At 39.8% G+C, this 26471-nt stretch overlaps 1 protein-coding gene across 1 annotated transcript in view; it reads right to left on the bottom strand.

Annotated features, from left to right (window-relative positions):
* Positions 1-26471, bottom strand: part of AK9 (adenylate kinase 9) — a 2653312-nt gene that overhangs the window by 2027237 nt on the left and 599604 nt on the right. The window contains exon 10 of the mRNA XM_044066804.1: positions 26150-26248. Within this exon, the coding sequence (XP_043922739.1) occupies positions 26150-26248 (99 nt within the window). The remainder of the gene's footprint in view (positions 1-26149; positions 26249-26471) is intronic.

The raw sequence follows: 26471 nt of genomic DNA, 5'->3' as shown, positions 1-26471 counted from the left end.
TCATATAAAGCGGATTTGAAATGGATTACGGGAAAGAGAAAGGCTTGAAGAAAAACAAGGTCACATTTATATGTCAAGACCCATTAGCAGCCATTTTGCAGAAGATGTATTAAAATCCTATAAGAAACAGTCAGAGTGATTTTGAGGCTTTAAAATAATTCAGAAGACAGTGAAAAATAGATTTTTTTAGTTCTAAGGTGGAATTTTCTTTTAAGCATTAAAAGAAACTTTCTCATTGCTGACTAATCAAAATCTGATTGTAGCAAGCAGAAGATTTTAGTCAACTGAAATGCCGATAGCTAATTAGAGAATGCATAGACTCCAGTAATAGCAAAAAAACGCACATGGATGTAAGCTAGTCTATATGGGTGGTAGCTTTGGCAGGTTAAATCAATGAAGTTAAACAGCTACTACTTTTGATAATGCAAGCCAGGAGAGGTATGAGGGTGGGAATCAATGCATGACTGCTGTTACATGGACTATTCTCAAATAAGATTCCTAGGGTTAGGAGATAATGTTATAGTGACTATTCCTGAAGATAGCTTCTTACCAGAAGTCCCTTCTTCAAGATTATCATGCAGAAGTGGCTCTAGGTTGCCACTCTAGTTGGGAAGCTTTTGCAGTATTTGTTTATTTCTTTGTAGTAAAGAAATTGTTTCTTTAAAATATGTCAGATGAATACAGGAAAAACTGAAGAGTAACAAAGGGTGAGAAAAAAGAAGAAAAAAGTCATCTGGATGGTGTAGGTAAACCAGGATGGGGGCACCAGCTGGTGGTGGTGGGGCACTGTGGAGCCTTTTTGCCGAGGGCACCAGTTGATACAAGGCTGGACCTGCTTGCATGTGCATAGTTATAGTGTTCTGCATTAACCCCTGTCTTTAAAGTTTATACATCTTTCCAAAAACTGAGGTTGTCCTAACAAACTGAAAGCCAGAGAACCCATATAAAACAAAGAAAGGCAATATGCAGACATCTATTTATTTATTTATTTTATTTTACATTTGTTAACCAGGATAGTCCGACTGGACACAGGTCCATTTTCAGTAGAGGCCCAGGGAGAAAAACTCCACATGTGGATAGTTACATAAGAGTTAAACAGTAGCAGTTTTATACAGTCACATATAGATACCAGTACAGAATTATAGGATTATATGCATACTTGGAATACATACATACTTAAACTTAACATTGTAGTTTTCTTGTTCGAACTTAGACATTTTTAGTGGTACAAGACTGAAAAAGGTAGCATGTCATTCAGTAGTACAATACATATGAGAATGAGACTAAGTCTGAAACACTGACTATTTTACAGATTGCCAGGTAGTGAAGAGAAATTCAGTAGTACAATATATATGAGAATGAGCCTAAGTCTGAAACACTGACTATTTTACAGATAGTCAGGTAGTGAAGAGAGTGGTAAGCTGGTTAATCAGGCTTGGTACAGGGGCACAGCCAGTGACTTTTTAGGAATGTTTTGAGAGATGTTTTAAACTGGTTAATAGTCTGGTTTGCTGTAAGTTCAGCAGGGAGCTGATTCCAGACTGTTCCAACAGAGTTGCAAAACAATGAGTCACCTGCTGAGTTTTTAGATTTAACAGTTTGTGCCATTATTTTGTCAGAAGACCGGAGAGTTTTTAGGTTACTGTAGGGGGTAATTATATTTTTGAGTATGGGTGTGCTTTCGGGCTGATGGAGGACTTTGTGGGCTATTATTAATTGATTATACTGGATTTCAGAGGGAAACTCTAGCCAGCCTAGAGATTGTAGGTTAATATAGTGGTGGGCTCTATATGCTGAGCCAGTGGCAAATCTGGCTATGGTGTTGTAGGAGCTATTGAGTTTATTGAGGTCAGATTTACTCAGGTTTGTATAGACTGGGGAGGCATAAAGAAGGGTTGAAAGTAAATGTGTTCGGGCAATAACTGTCCTAGCAGTTGGGGTTAGAAATGCCTTAATTCTATATAGAGATCCTAGCTTTTTGTTGACTGTTTTAATGGTTTTGTCAATGTGAGTGTCAAACTTAAGGTTATTGTCAACAATTACATCTAATAGTTTTGTATTACTTTCTGGGGAAATTATTGTGCCATTATTAGATGTTATGGTAAATGATCGGAGTGTAGCTTTCCAGTGGGGGCGAAGAGTAGCAGTTTTGTTTTATTTGGATTCAATAGAAGATGCCTGTCAGTGAGCCAGTTTTCTACTACACTGAATGTATTTTGGGGTAAGGTCTGCAGGTCTAATGGGGAGGTGGCAGAACAGATTAGGGTAGAGTCATCTGCATATTGAATGCAGGTTACTTTGGGGATGACTGTATGAAGACCATTAATGAAGATGGAAAATAGGAGAGGTCCTAGTATAGACCCTTGAGGAGCTCCAAGGGTGACTGGCAGTAGGGAAGAAAGGCTATCCTTCCGTATCACAGCTTGTTGTCTGCCACTTAGGTAGGACTGAAACCAGCGTATTGCTAGGCTGTCTATGGCAAGAGGTTTTAGTGTTTGACTGAGTAGCTGGTGGTTTACCATATCAAATGCCTTAGACAGGTCAAGAAAGACACCAGAGGAGGGCATATTATTATTACAGATTTTATTTATTGTCTGAGAGAAGGATAGAAGGGCTGTGGTAGTACTATGGTGGGGTCTAAATCCATGCTGGGAGGGAGCTAGGAGATTGTGCAAATTGAGGTAATGAAGGAGTTGCTTGTGGATACATTTTCCTATAATTTTAGCCAGAGGGGACAGAATGGCGATGGGCCGGTAATTTGATAGATTGGTGGAGTTACACCCTTTATGGAGAGGAATTACACAGGACATTTTCCAGATGGAGGGGATATATGCTTCAGAGATGGTTCTGTTAATTAATATTGGGATGGGATACGCTATTGAGTTTGCAGCCTCTTGAAGATATTCAGCCAGGACTAGGTCTGCTGAAAGGGTGGTGGGTTTCAGTTTCTTGATTAAGGATCAAATAAATGCTGTTGGTACAGGTTGAAAGTTAAAGGATGGGTGGGTATTGGATATGGGGTTAATAGGGTCTAGGTTGTTGGGGCCTAGTTGGTTGGCAAGGGATTGTATAGTTTCCGTAAAGAAGGTGTTGGCAATATTTTCTGGAGGTTTTTGGAGGATAGACGCAGGGGTAGGGGTAGTAGTATTACCTGGATGGAGAAGATTGTTTAAGCTGGACCAAAAGTTTTGTGGTCGATTTTGATGTTTACGTTGCAGGTTACAGTAATAGTCTTTTTTATCTAACATTATAGACTTCTTAGTATCATTTCTTAGCTGTTTATATACTAGTTGATCCTTAGGGTTTTTATTGGTTTTCCAAGATGACCAGGCTTTATTTATATTCATGATTTTTTGTCTAGTTTCTTTGGACAGCCACGGTGCTACTTTGTTTTTGTTCTGATGGTCCGGGTAGGTGCATGATTGTTAAGGATTGTAAGAAATGTGGAGTTAGTGTGATACTGCCTTGTCTAGTGGAAGTAGTTTTAGTCTATTCCAGTTACATGTTTGAAGTTCTAATTGGAATTTGCTTTGATTGAAGCTCTTATTGTTCCTGATAGTCCTGAAGCTAGGTATTTGGGGGATATCATGTTTTTGTCTGAGTATATATGTTAGGAGGTGATCACTTATTTCCTCAGGTTGGGTGCCTGCCTTATACATTTGAGGAGGGTTATTAATGAGAATCCAGTCTAGTATGCTTTCTGTGTTATTGGGCTTACTAGTTCTGGTGGTGGAGGTTATAACTTGGGAGAAACCATATAGCGTTATGTGGGTAGTAGGGAAGTCTGAAGAGCAGGTGTTCCAGTCTATATTAAAGTCACCTAAAATAATAGTTTCTTGCAGGGAGTTTATGGACAGCCACTGTAGAATGTCTTCAAAGATATTGGTGTTGTTGCCAGGTGGGATATAAATGCAGCCGATGTTTACAGATTTTTGCTGGTTAATTTGTAGTTTTGTAAAGAGTATTTCAGCTTTATCAGCTTGAGGAACTTGTGGAGAGTTGGAAATAGTTAACATTAATTGAAGATTTATATAAGACAGCTACCCCACCTCTCTTCTTTGAGGTGCAGTCCAGTCGTATTATATTGTAACCTGGAGGAGTAACTTCATTGTCAGTGGGGGATGGCTTAAGCCAGGTTTCTGTACGACATAGTATATCTGGGAAGTGTACTGCTAAGAGGGCATGCAGGCAGTGAATTTTATTATTTAGGCTTCTGATGTTTAGGTGGCAGACGAGGAAAGAGGTAGAGGAGATGTTTAAGTTTTGCAGGCTAGAGGGGATATTATATATTGGGTTGGATGCTTCTGATGGGGTTGGTCATGGGTTGGGGTGGATGTCCCCATCCATTGTAAGGGTAATTTGAGAATAGATTATTAGTTTTTGAAGTTTGAATAATAGTTTGTAGTAGTGTTTAGTTCTAGGGTTAACATAACTGACTCGAATGAGCTGTTGCGTTATTGTAATATGGGAGTTGGAAGGGAGGGGGAGTAGTGGCTGATTAAAGTTATGTGAAAGAGCATGAGTATTGGTCTGTGATCTGGGGTAGTGGGAGCCTGGAAGGGAGAGATATTCATAAGCTGTGATAAAATACGTAATTATCAGCATGGGTAAAAGGTAGTAGGAGGGCTTTGAATTGAAAGGTGGGATTGAGGCTTGTAGAGGCATTGAAGAGGTTTTGCAACTTACAATTGTTTAAGAATGGGGGTGGGAGGGTAGTAGATGAGGGTAGAGTAGAGAAATAGGGAGGGTGTTGTGGTTAGGGTGGGCCTAACAATTGCTGATTGGTTTTATAATTAAGGGAGTGGCAGTTGTGGCTATAAATTTAGCACATCTAGAGGCGGGAGGAATTTGGGGGCAGGGTGGGGCACGGAGCAAGCCCGAGTGGAGCGAGGGCGAGTGTAGCGGGGCTAATGCAAAGAAACCATCTAGCAGTGGGAAACTATCAACACATTAAGTACAATGAGGCTTTTTTATTTGTTTGTTTTAAATACTTTCTTACCCTTGTTTTTGCCTTCAGTATACAATTTTTACGTAGTATACTGTTAGTAATCACTTTTTGCAGCCTTTTCTCACATTAAGCTTTCTTCTGCCAATTGTCTGCTATTTTTGTACAGAGCTCAAGTGTTTAAACCCCTGCTTCAGGTTTATGCTATATAATTTCTAGTTTTATATGTTTTATGCAGGGAGCTCAACTGTTTTTCCTTGGTTAGTATGATTTAGCTCAGTTTCTGAGTGCTAAATTCTAAGGCAGACAGCTGAGCTACAGAGCCTACAGTAAAAAGGAGCTTAGTTCTGTGTGTCTGAATTAATTTATGCTAGTAATATACCTAGAAACTTAGATATGTTCACTAGGTAATCCTTAGATATAGGAGTAACCCAGTTTAGTATTTTAGGGTTGATTGTGGGGCTTTGAGGGATTACTGGTAGTGCTGTAGACCCAGTATGGCTAATCAATATAGTACATACAGACAGGATAAGATAATATTAACCTTGGCAGATCTTTTCAGAGTTGAGGGACAGTGCAGGAAAGTTTCCAGTTAGGTTTCAGCAGGGGAGGTGTCCTTCTGGCGTTCAAGCCTTTCAGGGATCTAGCAGATAGAGGGGGATAGAACCTGATGACAGATACATAAGTTAGTATATGTGCTAAGTAGCAGATCCTTCAGCCAGTAGAATATAGCACTGTTAACATTTATTTTCTATACAGCAGAGCAGCAATAATCATAGAAAATCACCATAACACAATCAAAGCAGCCCAGTAGTTAACACATTTCAAAGCACAATGGTAGTATTATTAAATGCAGCCATGTATTTAAGAAGTAACACAGTCTAAATAGTATAAAATAGTGTCACTTTGGTTTTAAAAAAGCAGCCAATCACCAAATTAATCTAGCTGCAAAAAGTAAAAAACTAAACACACAAAGTTAAGAATATATAACAAATCAATTACTGTTAGTCTGCCAAGTGACTCAGCTAGATAAAATGTATGAAATTAAGAAAGACCAGTAATACCTTGGCATCTAGTTGGAGAAAGTAAAAACTGAAAGCATATTAAAGTAAAATGCATATAACAAATACATCATTTCTCTAGTGACAGAAAGTTAAAATTAAATTAATACTGAAGTTAAAGATATATTACAAATATATTATTTTCAGTCAGCCAAAGAACAGCTTTTTCCACGAAAACACTTGTCAGACATGGGCAAAACTGAACTCTGGAACCAAATGTCAACAGTAGCAAACAAAGAACAGTACAACAACTGCATCTGATAATGCCAGAAAAATAAGAGTTATTCAAAAGAAAGAACTCTGAAAAGTGAGACAAAGCAGAAAGACAGAAATAGACCCCCCAACACCTTTACTGAAAATAGTACAGTTATGTAATTAACTTATGATAACAATAGCCATTACAATATTGGATGATTGCCAAAGCTCAAGAAAAAAATGGTGGATAGGGAAGGAGCAGAGCCCACAATTCCATAAAGGACAGATCCAGCAAAGTCTGCTGTGGCTCCAGAAATAGAATGCAAGTAATATTTGGTAAATGTGTGAAAAGAGGACTAAGTAGTTCTATTCAGAATAGATCTAAAATACAACCCTTTTCAGAGAGCATCAGAAGAAGCCACTGCTGTAGTAGAATGAGCTTTGACATTTTGATGGGGATTTTTGTCATTGTTAGAAGAGCAGAACTGAACAGAATGGGAAAGGCATTTAGAAATGATTTATTTAGATTTTGGCTATCCCTCTAACTTGCCATCAGGGGGCATAAAGAGTTGATTTGATTTCCTAAACTCTTTAGTTTTGTCCAAATCAAATCTCAACTGCCTATTCCCATCAGGCAATGAAGAATTCCTTCTCTCTTGTTTTGATAAATATTACGGAAAACAGGGAGTTGGATACTTTGATTGCCAGTAAATTCAGAGGCAATTTTAGGCATAAAGGAAAGGTAGGTTCTGACACTCACCCTACCTTTGTGAAGAATCAGAAAAGCCTGAATATAAATACCTTTCTAGCAGAAGTCAGAGCTACCAGCAAGGCTGTCTTCCAAGCTAAAAGTTTTAAAGAAGAGCTAGCTGCAAATTCAAAGGCAGGCAGAATTAACTTTTTCAGAAAGGTCCTAAGAAATAGCCACCTTTTTTCCTTGGGGGGCTGACATGTTATTATTCCACTTTTGACTGAGAATGATACTATACTGAGTAAAAAAATATAAGTAGAAAAACTTTATATGATATTATGCTATTTACCTTGTGATTCTTCTCCAGGCCCTGATGGCCTTTCTTATATCTTTTATAAAGTAATAGGTATTTCCCAACTTAATACATTTCTGAAAGCATTGAATGAACAGTTACAAGATGGCTCTTTAATTAAAACTGTTTGTCAAGGGGTTATAAGATTATTTATAAAAAAGGGGGCACAGTGACTTTAGTGAATAGAGACCAATTACTCAATAAAGTGGATTATAGCATTTTTGTAAGGTGCTACAATGCAGACTGAGCACATTACTTATCATAAACAAAATGTGGGAGTTGTTGGTTTGAAAGGAAAATCTGTTACATACATGTTAATACTAATCAGAGGAACTGTATGTACTACGACAGTCAAGAAACTACGAAGTATATTATTGATGTGATATATAAAAGGCATATAATACTCTCAAACATATTGCATTATAGGCTATATTACAAATCTGTCTTATTATTATATGTGTTATTCATAGTATTTATAGCAATTCATGGATTTGTCCATTAGTACATGGATTGTTTGGGAAGAATATAATGATTAAAAGGGAAGTAAAGCTAGCAAGCCTCTTAAACAGGTTGCTATTTGCTTTAACTATGTCAGCCATATTAGAAGACAAACTATAACCATGCCTTCCGATTGCCTTAGAAATATGTTTTGTGGTTCAAGCCATATTAAAAGAACTTACCAGTAAGTATGTGTTGGCTAGAATCCTAAATGATCAGGAGTTTTTTTTCTGCTGTGTTTGACTTATGTAGATGATTTATGTGTTTTGGTTAATTCCACATTTTTGCTTCACAAAGTTTCTGTGGAGATCAAAAGTTTAATAAAACAGGTTTGAAGTAATTATACTGGGGATAAACTCTGGACATAAAGTCATTATGCAACAGCAATAGGATTCACTCATTGAGGACATCGAAGGCATACTTCAAAAATGGAAAATGTTTAAATTATCATTTTAAAAAAAGAACACAAATAAAAACAGCAGGAGTGCAACAAAACTCTTATTTAATAAGATGAAGTGCTTTTTGTTTGTGAAATAACATTCATTGCTAAAATACATTGGAAACCTATGTATCCAGGACTGTTTGTAAGCTCCTGTGGCCCCCAAGACTTTCTGTGTTGGAGGGAAGCCTGCTAGCTTATCAGTGGGAGTGGTAAGCACTAGGTAACCTATCTACCACATAAGGAGTGGTTTCTGGCCCAGAAATTGTAGTTATTGGCCGTTTGGGCAATTTTTCCATCTCTCTCTCTCAACTTTCTGATTTAAAAGCCTGCATTTGCACTTGTTTCTTTCCTGTAACTAGTCTAGTTCAGATACAGATTCTTAGTTTTAGCACTTGAATTTGCTTATTCGTGCTCAGCACTTGTTAAGAACTTATTGTAAGCATTAAATAAGCTACAAATTACTACAGCACTCAGCCTTCCTCATTAGCTAGAGGAAAACAGTTTTTGGACTTAGTTTCCTCACTTGCTAGAGAAAAACAGCTCTTGTACTTAACTTTCCTCACTTGTCTAGAGGAAAATAGTTTTTTATTCAGGCATGTCCAAGGGTCAGCTCTCAGTGTTCTCTCCTCTCTATCTGATGAATCTGGGTATCTTGGGGCAATGCAGCAATTGCCTCATGTACACAGACAACCCTCTCCTCCTACCACCCAGCACTACAACCTGTGAGAGATGCACTTATCTAGCCAAACTTGAGGTAAAGCTCTCTCCAGCCAAGACTGAACTTGACAGTCAAGAGGACCACACCACACTCATCACATAGTTCCACTAAACCTACACCACCAAAATCTGCACACAGAAATACAAAAACATTCACAGAGGCTCTCAATAATAATATGCTCAAGCAACAGAGACCTCCAAATCAGAAACACAAGCAACCTCCACCTCTCAACACAACCCAAATTACACATGGCCCACAGACTCAGCGTGCCACTCAACCACAGCCCATAAAGCAAACCAACATAGCCAACACACTAGTCATAGGTGACTCTATAGTCAGACACACTGATGTCCCACTCACCAAACTAAACAAGGAGAAGGTTACTGTCAGCTGCCTGTCGGGTGCCAGAATCCACCACATAACCCACACACTCAGGTCACTCCACAACAAGTACAAATATGACTCTGTCATTGTCCATGTTGGTGTAAATGACCTGAGACGAACCTCCTTGGACAACATAAAAACAGACATGGAAGAGCTCTGCAATCTTGTAGCCCAGGCAGGTATGACCCTAGCCCTGAGTAGCATCCTGCCATCGCCCAGAATGATACCGCAGTACAAGGACAAAATGATTGACTTTAACAGTAGTCCAAAATGACAAAAAATACACTGAACCCACAGACATTGCCAACATCCTAGCTGACAGGTTCAGCGCAAACTTCTCCCCCCCCCTCCCCACCAAAAGGGCAAATATCTATCCCAGCAGAGTGCTGCCTCCCTGACATCTCAGATGCTCAGGTAAGAGCCGCCCTCTCCAAAGCAAAAAACACAGCATTAATGGGACCAGACGGTGTCCCGGGCTGCGTCCTACATGAACTCCAAGAAGAGCTAAACCCAAACATAAAACTACTTTTCAATCTCAGCCTTACTACAGGATATGTGCCCAAAGAGTGGCGTACAGCAACAGTGGTCCCTCTCCATAAAGATGGTGCCTCAACGGATCCTGGAAACTATTGCCCCATAAGCCTGACTAGCTTAGTCTGCAAAGCTATGGAAAGGATCATCATGGACCTCATAAATAAAGATATTGGGGACCTACAGACACTGGATCCTACACAGTTAGGCTTTGTTAAGGGCAGATCCTGCCTTTTAAACCTGGTTGATTTCTTTGAAACAGTCACCAAGGCAATTGACGAGGGGAAGGTGGTCCACACAGCCTACCTGGACCTCGCTAAAGCCTTCGATACAATACCCCACTCAGGCATTATAGATAAGCTCACCAGCTTAAATATAAACCCCTATGTCACTAGATTGATTGCAAACTGGCTCAAGGACAGAACCCACATGGTTAGAATTGCTGGAGCCATGTCAGACTCAAACTAGTTACAAGTGGTGTCCCACAAGGCTCAGTCCTGGGACCTCTCTTGTTCGGTATATATTTCTCGGAGGTACAGGCCAACACGGAAGGACTGTGGCTGACCAAGTTCGCAGATGACTGCAAACTGGGTGCCATAATCGACTCTCCAGCCAACACAAGCATCCTCCAAAAGGGCCTCATAGAAACAGACAACTGGTGCCAGAGCCATGGCCTCAAGCTAAATGCCAAAAAGTGTATAGTCATCCCCTTTGGCAAAAACAAAGTGCCCACAAATTACCACATAGGTGGTAATCCATTAAGTACAGAAGAAGTAATTAGGGACCTGGGGACCCAAGTTGATAGCAATCTCTCATTTGACAACCACGTGGCCAAAGGGGTTAGAAAAACATTTTATATAGCCCACCTAATCATGAAGGGATTCACATCTAGATAAGGGAGGTCATCGTGCCTCTTTACTCATCCCTCATCAGGCCCATAATTGAGTACAATGCCCCTTTTGGGATGTACCTTACCAGACACCTGCAGCAACTGGAAAGACCCCAATAGTACCTCACCAAGAGGATCAAAGGGCTCAAACAGATGCCATATGCTGCCCGGTTAAAGAAACTCCAGCTCTACTCAGTGGCATACCGCCTGTTCAGAGGCGATCTGTGCCTGACGTATAAAGCCATGTCCAACCCGGAATTAATGGACATGTTGCACCTCAGAAAATCCAAATCCCATCGAGCTACGCTCGAGAGACTTGAACCTCAGCACTGAAATAAATAGGACATGCTGGAGGGACAGATTCATAACCCAGAGGCTCCCTTCACTCTGGAATAAAATCCCAGTCCAGGTTAGGCAGAGTCCCTCATTGACTCTCTTCAAGAGGAATCTTGATGAGTGGATGGGAGATTGTAGGTTTACCCCGGGTATCACTTCTGTGTCACTGTTAGACAGAGGCACAGTATACTAACCTCGAAAAAGGGCATAGCAAAATAAATTTAAAATGGGTGGCGAAAGCCAAACACATTCTGGCTAGGCTTATAAATGCCCTAGGGCAGATAGCCTAGTATGAACCTATGAACCTATGAACATTTGGCTAAGCTTCTGGTGTCATTCTAAGGGGATCCAGTATCTGTCTGCATGGGACGACATGGTGGACAGTCCCCGATGCTTTGCCAGAGATGGCCTGCACCTGTCACCTCTGGGATTCCAGATACTAGCTAAGGCTCTTGCTGTCCCTATAGTCTCTTTTTTAGGCAAGGTTCAAATGACAAATTCACCACTGTAGCAGGAACAGGGAAGCAAAAACTGAGGGTAATGCTACTCAATGCTAGAAGTCTAAATCTCAAAATGCACTTCCTCGAGGCACTCCTTAAAAAGAAGAACATCGATATCTGTGCAGTGACTAAGACCTGGTTCAAGTCTCCAGAGAGCATCTCTGCATTACCAGGGTATAACTCATACCACACTTTTCGGCCATCTAACCTGGACCGGAACACCAAAGGCAGAGGTGTGTCCATATTCATTAAGGATATCCACACCTCCAGGCTAGTTACTCAGCATAATGCATCCAAAGTTATCCAAGTGCAACTAACTCTGCGCAAAACTGCAATCCAAATTGTAGCTTGCTACAGATCCCCCACCATGCCCCAGGATTCCCACTCCTTTTTTCTTGATATACTGGAAAATATTAGGGTTCAACCAAATACCCTAATAATGGGTGATTTCAAGTACCCCACCATTAACTGGGAAAACTACTCATGTACCAACTCCTTCGCTCAATGCTTCCTGGAATTCATAAATTCCAATGAAAAAAGAGGCCATTGTTCCCCTCTACTTGACACTCATTAGACCCATTATAGAGTACAATGCCCCTTTTGGAATGTACCTCACAAGACATCTGCAGCAGCTGGAAAGGCCACAGAAGTACCTCATAAAGAGGATTACTAGCCTTAAACAGATGCCCTACACTGGCCATCTCAAAAAACGCCAGCTTTACTCCGTAGCATATCACCTACTCCAAGGTGATCTTTGCCTAACTTATAAAGCTATGTCAAACACAGAGCTGTTGGACATGCTACACCTAAAGAAATCCCAATCACTCCAAGCTACACACTCTAGGGACCTAAACCTTGTCACCACAATAAACAGGACATGCTGGAAGGATAGATTCCTGTCCCAGAGATTTCCCATACTCTGGAACAAGCTGCCCATCTATGTCAAGCAAAGTTCCTTATTAGCACTCTTCAAGAAAAATTTTGATGAGTGGATGGGAAATAGGAAATACATCCTCGGGGATCACTTCTGTGGCTCTGCTTGACAGGGGCACAGGCAAATAACTTTCTTGGGTGGCATAGGCCAGGGAACCTTGCTGGCTAGGCTTACTTAGGCCCTTGGGCTGATAGCCTAGTACCTACCTATGAACCTATTCTAACTCTTCCCTGCACTTTACAAGCTCCCATCCTTTTTCTAACAAAAAAGCGGCTGTAAAAGGGCAATTTGTCCAGGCTGCTAAAATGGTGAGTTTGGAAGCTGATGTCTTGCTTGAGTGCAAGTATTTAACTGATATGTTTGTAAGTAGAGGTTATCCTAGTAGTTTATTGGATGAAGTACTTACTAAGGTTAGTTATAAAAGGAATAATGGACACTTTACACCAATCCTTAATCAACAGGCAAGTCAGGTACACAGTCAAAAGGAAAATAATCATATTGATTATAATAAGGCTACTTTTATTACAACATTTAGTGTTCATTTTTATGAGATAAAAACAATAATTTTAAAAAAATTGGCATTTAATTGAAGCAGAAGCACCTGTTATTAATAAATTTAAGGATGGTGTTAGAATGATAGCTAGGAGGGGCAAGAATTTAAAAACTCTTGTTGAAATGTGTCATAAAACAAAAAAAAGTCCAAGTAGAAGGCCTGAAAAAAATGTGGAATGTGTAATTTTTGTTAACATATGTATGAGGGTCAATATGTTGAAATTAATAGTCAGAAATTTATGATATATAATAAATTAAGTTGTAATTCTAAAGGGCTGGTATATGTGGCAAAGTGTAGACATTGTCCAGCTTATTATATAGGGAAGACTACTAGTACCCTCAAGGAAAGGGTATATGAGCACCTATATGCCATTAAAAAGAAGAATTTAATGAATGCACTTGCTAAACATATACAGGATTATAGTGAACATAGTTTTGAATTATGTGGCATTCAACAGGTCCATGAGCAACCTAGAGGAGACCTATGGATGTTACATTTAGAAAAAGCAGAATTAATCTGGCAATTAAAGTTATATTCATATGTATGGCCGGGTCTTAATGACTACTGTGAAATCAATAGCATACTAAAATTAAAAGCACTGCCTAGGTGAAGTTAAAATAAAAACTGGTTTTAATTATTAGTTATTATATTATGTGATTTTGATCAATCAAGTAAGTTTGTTTATTAATTGTACATATATATTGCTCATTTAAAAATAGTATGTATTTATAAGTATGTTTATATAAATCAATATGATGATTTTATTAGTCTGTATGTAATATTTATGTATGTTTCTTATTAATAGTTTTTTTATGTTAGAATGTGAATTTTTAGCATTAATTCTAGCATGACATCATTTCCTTTTTGTGTATGGGTGAGATTCACAAATGTTATTTATGTAGGTCATCTGTGGTTTATTATTTTTTCTGGTCTGATGGTTTGTTATTTCACAAACAAAAAGCGCTTCATCTTATTAAATAAGAGTTTTGTCTGTACTCCTGCTGTTTTTATTTGTGTTTTTAACAGTTTGTTCTTGTTATTTTTTAAAAAAAAAAAGAAGTTATGTACTTACCATAATGTTCCATGTGTGTTGTCCATCTCGACATTCATTCTTACTAGATGGGTTTGAAGCCAATCCTCAGCTCCGACTTCGCTGAATACACTAGCTTGAAGTCTCTAACTTGGCTCATGGCAGAAATGTATCTCATCATGCAGTGGTGTAATTCCCCAGATCTTGTTTGCTACCAACTATAAATAATCTATGTAAACTACCAATGATACAGCAGGTATAGAAACAACAGGGAAAAACTACAAAGGAGCTCCTTAGTAAGGAGGGAAAACCTTACCTCTAGGTCCTCTAGGAGTCCTTGGCTGGGGGAAGATGGGGGTCATAAGAATGAATGGCGAGATGGACAACAAACATGGAACATTATGGTAAGTACATAACTTCTTTATACTATGTTATGTTGTCCTATCTCGCATTCATTCTTACTGGATGGGACAGCGTCCCTTAGCACCATTTCCCCAGGTGGCTCACAGAAGAACACCTTTGAGCACAGTGGAACCAAAGGAAGCTCTGTCCCTGGAGGCCAAATCCACTTTGTAATAAGTGATAAATGTATGAGGAGTTGCCCACATAGCAGCAGCACAAATACTGTCCATTGACAATCTCGCCAGGTAAGCAGAGGATGTTGCCAATGCTCTGGTTGAGTGGCCTCTAACTTTGAATGGTAACTTCTTGCCATTTGAGGAGTATATAAAGGTAATGCAATTTGAGAGTCAATTTGAAAGCGTAACTTTTGAAACTGTCATGCCCTTTTTTGTTTCAGAAAAGGAAATGAACAATTGATCTGTTTTTCTGAAATCTTTAGTTCCATGCAGATAAAATCTAAGCTGTCTGTGCACATCCAATTGGTGGAGTTTATACTCTGCCTTATTGCTATGACTGGGAAAAAACACTGGGAGCTCAATAGATTGATTTAGATTGGTCTGGGAACAAACCTTTGGTACAAAGGATAGGTTAGTACGTAGGGATACTCTATCTCTATGGAAAATCAGGTATGGTGGCTTGATAAATAGAGCTTGCAACTCTGAGACTTTTCTTGCAGATGTAATGGCTACCAGGAGAATAGTTTTCCAAGAAAGGAATTTGAGATCACAAGATGATGAGGGCTCAAAAGGAGGTAAAGTTAGGTGAGTTGGAACAAAATTCAAATCCCATGGAGGAAGAGGTTCTTTTATGGGAGGTCTCAATAAACAAGTGCCTTTTAAAAATGCTTTACAAAATTTCTGTGACATCAGATTAGGATAATATTCACCAATGTGGAAATTAGATATTGCAGCTAGTTGGACTCTAATTGTAGCTGCCACAGAGCCTTGCTGAAAAAGTTTGGCAAGAAATTCCAAAACTGAACTGATAGGGGCAGAGAAAGGGTCAATGTCTTTTGCTTGTGCCAAGGAGGAGAACCTCTTCCATTTACTAGCATATAACTTTCTGGTTGAAGCCTTGTGAGAGGATACTAAAATGCAGTTTACTGCTGGTGTGAAGTCTTGAAGCCTGACTAAGTTTGGAAGTGGAGTATCGATGCTGTCAAATTGAGGGTTTGGAGAGCAGGATGAAGAGTTTCGGACTTATGAGTCAGAAGGTCTGGAACTGGGTCCAGAACCCAGGGCTTCTCCTGTAGGTGAGGCCAGAGAAAGGGGAACCAAATCTGATGAGGCCAGTATGGGGTAATGAGAATCAGCCTGCTTCCCAAGAGTTTTGCTTTCTGGATGACTTTGGGTATGAGGGGAAAGGGGAAAATAGCATACAGACGTCCCGAGGGCCAATCGTGAACGAGTGCGTCTCTCTCAGTGTCTCCCCCGAGGGGGGAGTAGGGCAAAGTAGCTGCTGCATTTGGTATTCATGGGAGTGGCAAAAAAATCCCAGGAAGGCTGACCCCATTTTCAGATAATCTCCTCCGCTATGTTTTGGTTCAGAGACCACTCGTGAGGTATTAAAATTGCCCTGCTGAACTTGTCTGCCATTGGGAAGACCGTCCTTCCCAGATAATGTCCCCCACCTTACCTGGAAGGCATCTGTGGTCACTGTAGCAACAGGTAGTTGTGGCACAAAGGGTCATCCTATGGTCACTTGGTCAGACCAAAGCCACCATAGGAGATCTCTGTTGCATGAGTTGGTGATTCTGACTAGGTGAGAGATGAGAAGTTCTTGTAATGACTACTGAGCAAATAGTAGCCATTGAAGAATTCTCATATGCATTCTGGCTAGGGGAACTAAGGTGATCGTCAAAGCCACAGTCCCTAGGAGTTTCAAAATTGTCTTCACCTTTGATTTGTTTCTGGGTAAAGGTTGTCTATTTGTTGTCTGAGAAAAGAAACCCTGTCCGGTGGAAGTCATGCCATCATGGAGACGGTGTTGAGATCTGCGCCTAAGAATGCAATATGTTGAGAGGCCAACAAGTCATATTTTTGTAAATTGACTGTAATTCCTAACTGGGAGCAAGGTTGAAGAGTGGTATCCCTCGCTTGTTGAAGTAGATGCATGGTGGTGGCAGTAAGAAGCCAGTTGTCTAGGTATGGAAACACTTGGAATCCCAGACATCTCAAGTGAGCAGTGACTATTGCCATGCATTTGGTGAACACTCTGGGAGCTGTAGTGAGACCAAAGGGCAGAGCTCGAAACTGGTAATGACTGGCTCCCAGATGGAAACGTAAGTGACTCTTTGATGCTCTGTCCAATTTTATGTGATAGTATGCATCTTGGAGGTCTATTGAACACATCCAATTGTCTTTCCCTAAAAAGGGAAGAATCAATTGCAGTATCATGATTTGGAACCTGGACTTCTTCACAAATGTGTTCAGCTTGCTGAGATCCAAAATGGGTCCCCAGTCTCCTGTTCTTTTTGACACTAAAAAGAATCTTGAGTAAGTTCCAAATCCTATTTGGTCTGCGGGGACTTCTTGGATGACTCTTTTGTCTAGCAACTTTTGAATTTCTACAGTTGCTTGTTCTCTTTGACTGGGTGGAACATCCGGGATTGTTCTGATCTGTGGGGCAGGATGGTAAAAGGGAATGGAATAGCCTCTGGATATTATACTTTGTACCCACTTGTCTCTTGTGATATCTCACCAGGCTTCTGGGTAGAAAGAAACACTCCCTCTGACTGCCTCCAGATTACAGCAGATGGGCCTCCTTTCATGAGTGCTGGTAGGGCCGGCCACAAAAGGAATCATACTCACCCTGGTTTTGCGGACCTCCTCTGCCTCTAGGATGACGCCTACCATTATTGTCTACCCCTCTCCCTCTGGGGAAGGGTTCACCTCATGCATCTTGAAAAACTCCCTGGGATCTTTTGAACCACATTTTCCCACTCTTCTGACCTTTAGGATAAGGACTTGAAGGAACGGAAAAATGTACTTCAATGGCAGAGAAAGTTTTCCCTTCCTGCTCCCACCTGGTGAGTGTGTCCTTGACTTTAGGTCCAAAAAGTGAGGAACCATCAAAAAGGGCATTGGTAAAGGTAGACTTGAAGGGTTCCACAAAGTTGCACAAGTGCATCCAGGAGTGCTTCTTCAGGGAAACTCTGGAACCTGCTGCCCTGCTCGCTCCATCTGCTGCATAGGATATTAGTCTCATGGAGGAGTTAATGATGGAATTTAAGGTAGCTAGCTGAGAAGTGACCTTTTCTGACACCCCACAGCCAATGAACCTTGGAGAGTATCTCCTAACTCCTTCAGGAGATCTCTTTGTAGCCTTGTAAAATACAAAAGGTAGTTCAGCAATCTAAGGGTAAAAGTTGCTGATGAAAACACATGCTTCCCATATCTGTCCATCGTCTGGAAGTCCTTGTTCGGTAGATGGACAGAAGAGGATGTTTCAGAAAGTTCCTTCTTGGTGGCTGCTGTCACCACCATAGCATCTACAGGAATGCCTTTTGGGAGAAATAATTTTTCCACAGGTGCTAACAAGAATTATTTGGCCTCCAAGGGACTGGTTCCATAGTGTCTCGTGACTCCCACACCTTCCAGCTAACCAAGTCCAATAGTTTATTGAAATGTGGAGACACCCAGGAGGCTGAAGGTTGAGATCTAAAAGCCTTCAGGTACACCGACTCCTCATCAGAAGGATTGATGAATTTCCAGCTGCCTCTTGATTTCAGGATCTCTAGGATATCTGCGAAGGAGATATCTTCAGAGGACAACTGTGGGGATCCTTCTGACTCCTTGAGGTCAGTGTCAGGTGTAATGGACTCATCAGGGGAGTCAATATGCTTCCTCATGCATGTTCTCTTTTGAGAAGCTTCCTCAGAAAGGTATTCTAGGGAGGTCTCGGATGTATGGGGCTTACCCAATGGGGCTCCCTGAGGCTCTGAATCTCTGCTGTCCTGTAGATGGGATGGTGCTAAGACAGATGCCAGTGCTTTGGGGGGAATAATACCAGTATCCTTGTGTAGAGCTGTAGCACACTCCTCGTCAGCTCGAAGGCAGATCCCCCCCGGCTCTATGGACACCTCTGGTTCCAAGGAAACAGAGGGAATCCCCGGGTCCAAGGGAGATCAGCTCCAAGACTGATGTAGGAGCCAAGCTCAGCTGACCTGAGGCTCTGAGAAGTAAACTCAGGTCCAAGCTTCCCCCCTCGGTGCCAACCGGAGAACTTCTGCCCCTAGACACCCTGGGCAGTACCAAGAGTGTCGGAGCAGGTATTGGTTCCAAAGCTTTCGACATGGTAAACCATCAACTTCTCCTGCAAACCCTACAAATAATCTCCCTAGACACCCATGCTATACAGTGGTTTAAGTCATATCTGGGAGGAAGACAACAGGCAGCCCCGTGGAAAGACAACTTATCTACCCTCTTACCTATAACTCTAGGAGTCCCCCAAGGATCCATCATAGGGGCCCCTCCTATTTTCCATATTCATTAATGACTTGCATAAAGTAATACCAGACACTACCTGTATCCAATATGCGGATGACTCAACCCTAATCTGTTCTGCCACAACCCCAGAAGAACTACTGACACTATCTCAAAACACATTTACCATGGTTGAATATTGGCTCCTCTATTCACGTACAATATTAAACCCCATATAAACCAAACTGCTGCTGTTTTCCCCATTTCATAAGACCTCTCTAACCTTCTCCATTACATCTAACAATGGCACTATTATCTCACCAGACCCGTCAACCAAACTACTAGGAGTCATAGTTGACAACAGCCTAAAGTTTGATGTGCATATCGACCACACCATCAAAACAGGAAATAAAAAACTTGGCTCTCTACATAGAATCAAACCTTTCTTAACTCCCCTCCCAGAACTGTTCTTGCTCGCACTCATCTCCTATCCACACTTCTCTATGCCTCCCCCCATTCACCAACCTGAATAAAACCTCCCTGAACAAGCTCACAACCTGCTATAATCACACTGCCAGATTTGCCACCACCTCTGCCTAGAGGACCCATCATTGCCACAACCTCAAACTACTAAGCTGGCTTGAACTACCTAACCTTCTACTAACTAACCAACTAATAATTGCCCACAAGATTCTCTATAAGCCAGAATGGGCACCCGATCTTAAAACACTCATCACCCCCTACCATAACCTTAAAACTCTTGGCTCCTCTAACAAAATGTTAGCTTTCACCTTCAAAACAAACAACTCAGCTGGGGAAGCTCTGTTTATGAACTCAGTTGGTAAAGTCTGGAACTCTCTCCCTACAGAACTAACCTTACAACTCTCTTCAACCCAATTTAAAAAGAACCTTACTCAATACTTCACTTTACGATGGCTCTGTCCTTGCTCTACCACTGACTAATTCCCCACACTTTACTACTGTTCACCCAACTATGGTCTCTTAGCAGTGTATCTGAATCCTACCTATAGTACTCTGTACTATCATGTGATTAAGAGAAATCTAGAACATATTTTATGTAACACAAATAAATATGCACCTCTTGACAACAGCCTAAAGTTTGATGTGCATATCGACCACACCATCAAAACAGGAAATAAAAAACTTGGCTCTCTACATAGAATCAAACCTTTCTTAACTCCCCTCCCAGAACTGTTCTTGCTCGCACTCATCTCCTATCCACACTTCTCTATGCCTCCCCCCATTCACCAACCTGAATAAAACCTCCCTGAACAAGCTCACAACCTGCTATAATCACACTGCCAGATTTGCCACCACCTCTGCCTAGAGGACCCATCATTGCCACAACCTCAAACTACTAAGCTGGCTTGAACTACCTAACCTTCTACTAACTAACCAATTAATAATTGCCCACAAGATTCTCTATCAGCCAGAATGGGCACCCGATCTTAAAACACTCATCACCCCCTACCATAACATTAAAACTCTTGGATCCTCTAACAAAATGTTAGCTTTCACCTTCAAAGCAAACAACTCAGCTGGGGAAGCTCTGTTTATGAACTCAGTTGGTAAAGTCTGGAACTCTCTCCCTACAGAACTAACCTTACAACTCTCTTCAACCCAATTTAAAAAGAACCTTACTCAATACTTCACTTTACGATGGCTCTGTCCTTGCTCTACCACTGACTAATTCCCCACACTTTACTACTGTTCACCCAACTATGGTCTCTTAGCAGTGTATCTGAATCCTACCTATAGTACTCTGTACTATCATGTGATTAAGAGAAATCTAGAACATATTTTATGTAACACAAATAAATATGCACCTCTTGAATGTTGGCCTGAGAACTTCGAAAATTAGCTACAAATACATTGTATAACCTTTATTCTTGAATTAGTCTTATAGTGGAAAGGTTTCATTATGTAATTATGTACAAATTTCTCTGGATTGTATTTCTCTATTGTATTTTACAGTGTATTATGTTGTCTGTCATATGTCTACTGTATGGAGCTTTTCTACTTGGGCCTCCGCTGGAAATGGACATATATCCAGTCGGACCTTGCCGGTTAACAAATGTAAAATAAAATAAAAATAAAAAAATAAATAAATAATAAAAATCTCCTGAAGGATTCTCGGAACTGAAGAATGTACAGCAAGTGGTACATGGCATTCCAGCTCCGAAAATCCAGCTTGGCTCAGAGGAGGAATCGTCGTGGATGTAATAGTCATAGTCTTGGCTGGCTCTGGAACTGACTGGGTCAGAGCCGAAAACAATTTAGCTAGCACCGGCGACTTCAATAGTTTGTGCACCACCCTATCCATGTTATCGTCCAATAAGCTCCTAGAGGACCTGGAGGAGAGGGTTAGTGAGTGAGATCTCTACAAAATGAGAGATCTCAAGGTAGGGGAGACTGGAAACAGATCAGTGGACCGGCTCCGAAATACAGTCTCTTTCAGCTCTGATGGCCTTGGAGCCAAAGGACTAGATTTGTCCATGTCTGTGATCTCTGTCAGTTCCAAGGGCTGTGGAGCCGAGGAAATTGATACATCAGAGGTCTTAGCCAAATTTAGCGGTAGCTCCGACTAAGCCGAAGAAGCAGGAGATGGCCGTTTTGAAGTCTTGTCACTCTCAGATGAAGGGATCTATTGGAAGAAGAAGTGCTCTGAAGACTCTCCTCAAAAGAATGTTTCAGGAGGCCTTTGAGTATAAGTTTGCTCTTTCTTTCCTGCAGAACCTGGTAGCTGAAAGAATGACAAAAATGCAAGTTTCCTGGAGGGGAACAGCCACCAAACAATAAACATAAATGTTATTCAAATTAGTGATGGACATCTTCTGAGAGCATTTCTGACACTTTTTAAACCCTGAAATCTTGGGTTCCTTCTCTCTAGTTTCCTTTGACATTTTAGGAAGAAAACCGCACTAGAACAACAGGTAAAGCCTAAACACACCTCTATAACAAAACTAACACATACAAAAAACATTTAAAGTCTCAAACACTATTACCACACTGTAGTAACATGTCTAACAAAACAGGAACAAGGAGAACAACTATGCCCTCTAAATTAAACAGGCACTAGGCCCTCTAATTTAAACGGACCTATTAGAGTTGCGAGCGAGAAATTAGTTCTCTAACTGAAATGAGCTAATATATATATATATAAATATATATATATATATATATATATATATATATATATATATATATATAGAATAACTAACTTCTACTGTAAACATTAACTACACCACTACCAAAAAATGGGAAAATAGCAAAAAAGGCCTTGTGACTAACGACGGCCAACAAAAGCATAAACTAGCAAGATAAACAGCACTTGAAATTACAGCACACAGTTAAACTATGGAAAAAAACACTAACTACTACTAATAAGCAATTATTAAAGCTAAATATAGCTTAATAAAGGAAAACAATATACGTTTTTTTAAAGAACTTAGCCACAGCCAAGGAGAGAGCATCCGAATTTGTAAAGCGGCAAACAAGATCTGGGGAATTACACCACTGCATGATGGGATAACTTTCTGCAACGAGCCAAGTTAGAAACTTCGAGCTAGTGTATTCAGCCAAGTCAGAGCAGAGGATCAGCTCCGAACCCATCCAGTAAGAATGAATGCGAGATAGGACAACATAACATGTATATGTTTTTAAGTCATGGAGTTTGAGCACGTTAAATTTATTTGATGGTATTTTTCTTTCCAGAAAAATAACAAGAAGATATTATTACAACTGTTTTTTTTTGGAGTTTATGTGGGGTAATAAATCAAATTTAGTCAAGAGAAAATTCTATATTGTAAAGTAGACAATGGAAGTTTAGGGTTGATTAATCCCATAGTTTAGCTAGCTTCCATATATCAGCATTATGTGTTTAGAAAATTATACAATAGAACAATTAAATGTATTTTATGGAAGAATTATACACAGGTGTTGAATAGTCTACTACAAGGAAAGAGACAAGTACTTACATCTCTTTTACTAAAAGAATACATTAATAGATTATGTCTATGGAACATTCCTTTACTTACAGAACATCAAAAATGGAAACTGTGGTTTGAGTCCTTTAATGATTCATTTTATTATGAAAGGCCATGGTACAATTTTTAGTAATCAGTTTAAAGTCAGTATTACATAAAGACGAGATAGATTTAAACATATTTAAGAAATTCATGATTTTTTATAGAGAAAGATTTTAGAAAAACTGCCAGTGAAAGGACAAATATATTATTAAGTTCTTTCCAAAAGTCTATGTTCATAGGTTCATAGGTAGGTACTAGGCTATTGGCCCTAGGGCCTATATAAGCCTAGCCAAAAGGTACTCTCCCTTTCACCACCCAAGAAAATTATTTTCCTGTGCCACTGTCGAGCAGCGCCACAGAAGGGATCCCCAGGGTGAATTTCCTATTTCCCATCCAATCATCAAGATTTTTCTTGAAGAGTGCTAATGAGGAGCTTTGTTTGATATAGATAGGTAGTTTGTTCCAGAGTATAGGAAGTCTCTGGGACAGGAATCTATCCCTCCAGCATGTTCTGTTTATTGTGGTGACAAGGTTTAGGTCCCTAGAGCGTGTAGCTCAGAGGGATTGGGATGTAGCTTGGAGGGATTGGGATGTACTTTTTGCCAAACAGAGGAACCTTATCATCATGCTTTACTGATATGTCAAGGAGTCCAAATACTTTGGAAAAATTTTTATGAAGTATATAATTTAGATAATTTGGGAGACTATTGCTTAACAGACTACAATACAGTCATTGATTAGATATAAACAACAGCATGATTCGTCTAATACATTGACTGCAAGTACCTTACGGATCTACTGGCTTGCTAGAGGTGATAATATCTTATATAATAAATTATGGAACTGTGCACTTCTACTTGGGAAACATAAAAAATGGTTATGGCAAAAAGTATGAGAACAAAATAGATACTGATGAACTGGGGACATCCTTGGTTTTAGCACCACTACTATACTGTAAATCAATTGTTGCCTTTTGGATTTTTTTTTTTTTAGGTACAAGTGTACATATTTGCCAATATACACACAAACACACACACACACACACACACACACACACACACACACACACACACACACACACAATTTCTGTATATATATTTTAAATATTTTTGTTTAATATAGTTATATAGTTCCCCTACTCCTTTCAATAAATGCCACTGGATCTTTAATATCCTTCTGTGTTACCACCAACTCAAGCAGATGAGATCACAGTTTAACATCTGAAATGAAAGACGGCACTGTTACCAGTTTGGAAATTAATCTGATCAACTGCAGTGGGAATAGAATCCACAGCCTTCTGATTTTTCAACACCAAAGGTGAGTGTGCTTCCTCTGTTAAGCCACTTAACTTGCTTCCAGGTCTTTTTTACATAGTATCGCTGAACAGAACTGTTTCACATGTCTGCTTAGAAAGGAGACAAACAGATCAATTAGGGAATTCCTCAGTGCTGGACTATCTATAGGAAGACCTTGGGGGTGAAGCATCCAGTCATCTGGGTCCATTCTTTATCTAATTAAAGTTGTCTGTAGAGTTTAGTTATGGTGAATTGCTATGGCTCAGGTAATCATATCTAGACTGCAAAGGAAGGGTATGATCTCTTTCCTCCCTGAGGTGGTGTTTGTGACCACTAAGAGACTTCTCCTGGAGATCAACTATGATTTGAGACCTTCAGGGGATTTATCCGGGTTATCATTTCTTTCAGATTTATGTGTTTGTGTCTGTGCTGTGGTTCCCAAACTCCTTCATGTTTCACACCCTGAGAAACAGTGCATTAAGCAAAGTATGTCCAAGGTATATGTGGCCATTCACTGAGAGGGATTGGGAGGTGAGAAAGGAACTCCTGTATTGCACAGGACTTGATTGGCCAACCAAATGAATATTTTTCTCATAAAGATTACAACAGAAGTTGGGAAAGATAGAATATGAGAGTGTCGAACCCAAACTTATTTGAGAAACTATTTTATCTTTCTCGTGCAAAGTCTAGCATACGGAATTATAAGAACAGAGAAGGCCATAAATCCTAGAATTCTTAGAAATTCTTTTGTTCTGGATACTGTCCATTGAGAAAGACTGAGAAAGTGTTTATAGTAAGACTGCACTTTTAATCAGAGAGGTGTGCAGAAGGTATTCTAGAAAGACTAGTCTGTGAGAAGGAGTCAGGAATGATTTTTTTAAACTTGGCATGAAACCTAAACTGTTGAAGAGGTTCAAAGAAAACAATAATGCTGCTGGAGTATCTTGGCTGGTGGATGCTGAGATCAGGCAATCATAATAAGAGTCACTTTGATAAGTTAAATTCAGCTAGCTTGGCATCAATACGCCAGCTTGTAATAAATAGGTATATACTCCTCCAACATATCCTACTGCATTCTTTCATTTCCAGCTTATCATTAAGTCATCTAATGTGACCATCTATAGATCCATATTTAGCTTTGTGATTGTTGCTGCCTCCTTTTCAGCTGTCCCCCACACCATGGTTTCCTTTGCCACGAAAATTACTTTGCATTTCTTTGCAGAAATCCAAGGCTCTATGTTTTGAATCATTCTACCTGCCTTTCTAAGTCCCCTTACCACATTATCTCTCCCATCACCACATACAAGCTTTGTTGCAATTTTTTAAGATGTCTACAGAAATTCATATTCTTCTTTTCAGACTATCTAGAATATCACTTATGATTCTATTAAATAAAAATCAATGGACCCATAAATGAGCTCAGCAAACTTCCTTTCTTCAGTACAAACTATGCTATCACAGTTTTTTTCTAATTATCCAACCAGCATTTCACACAACCAAGGATCTGATGTAAGCACTGATTTAGTTACAAAAGTTTATGTGGTACTGTGTCAAATGTGCAGCTAAAGTTTGTGTAGGCCATGTCCACAAATGCTCTAATATTTACTGCTTTGATTATTTAAAAAGAAATTCTAGACCTAACTGATAAGAACTGTTGCTGTGATTCTGTTCAGCCTTATATCAACTGAACCATCCAGTCTCAACAATTCAACAATTCTTTTCCTTCAGAAGTGGGCCTATGACTTTGCTATCACTGAAAATTAAGTTAACAAGCCAGTATTTTACATGATCTATTTTGATGCCGTACCATTTTTGTAAAAAGGTCATCTAACTCATCTTCATTTGAGAGGTTAAAGATGTGATATAAACTATGCAACAACTGCTTTGTTGCAGTGTTTGCTAGCTGTAGAAATAACTTACAGTTTCCATGTCTGGGCTTGCCTCTTCCTCTGCAGAATGCAGTTTGATTGGTATTGCTCCTCTGCGTAAACCCATTGATTCAAGTCGGGATACCACAGACTAAAATATGAACAAAGAACTCATTATAATCTGCATAAAGGTACATAACAAGGTTTTCTGCATTATGACAACACTTTGTTTTGCTTTTAGAGAAGTGAATCTTATCCCCACTACGTAACAAATCACCTCTATTCATACTTACCCATTTTGTGTATTTTGTTTTATTTTATTTCACAGCTAAATGACCTGAAGTTTTTTTACTTTTAAAAAATCCAGATTTAAG

The sequence above is a fragment of the Protopterus annectens genome, chromosome 1.part0 (genome assembly GCF_019279795.1).
Source record: "Protopterus annectens isolate FY-2018-M chromosome 1.part0, PAN1.0, whole genome shotgun sequence".
NCBI lineage: Eukaryota > Metazoa > Chordata > Ceratodontiformes > Protopteridae > Protopterus > Protopterus annectens.
The sequence above is the reverse complement of the archived record's forward strand: the minus strand, read 5'-3'. Positions and strand labels throughout refer to the sequence as shown.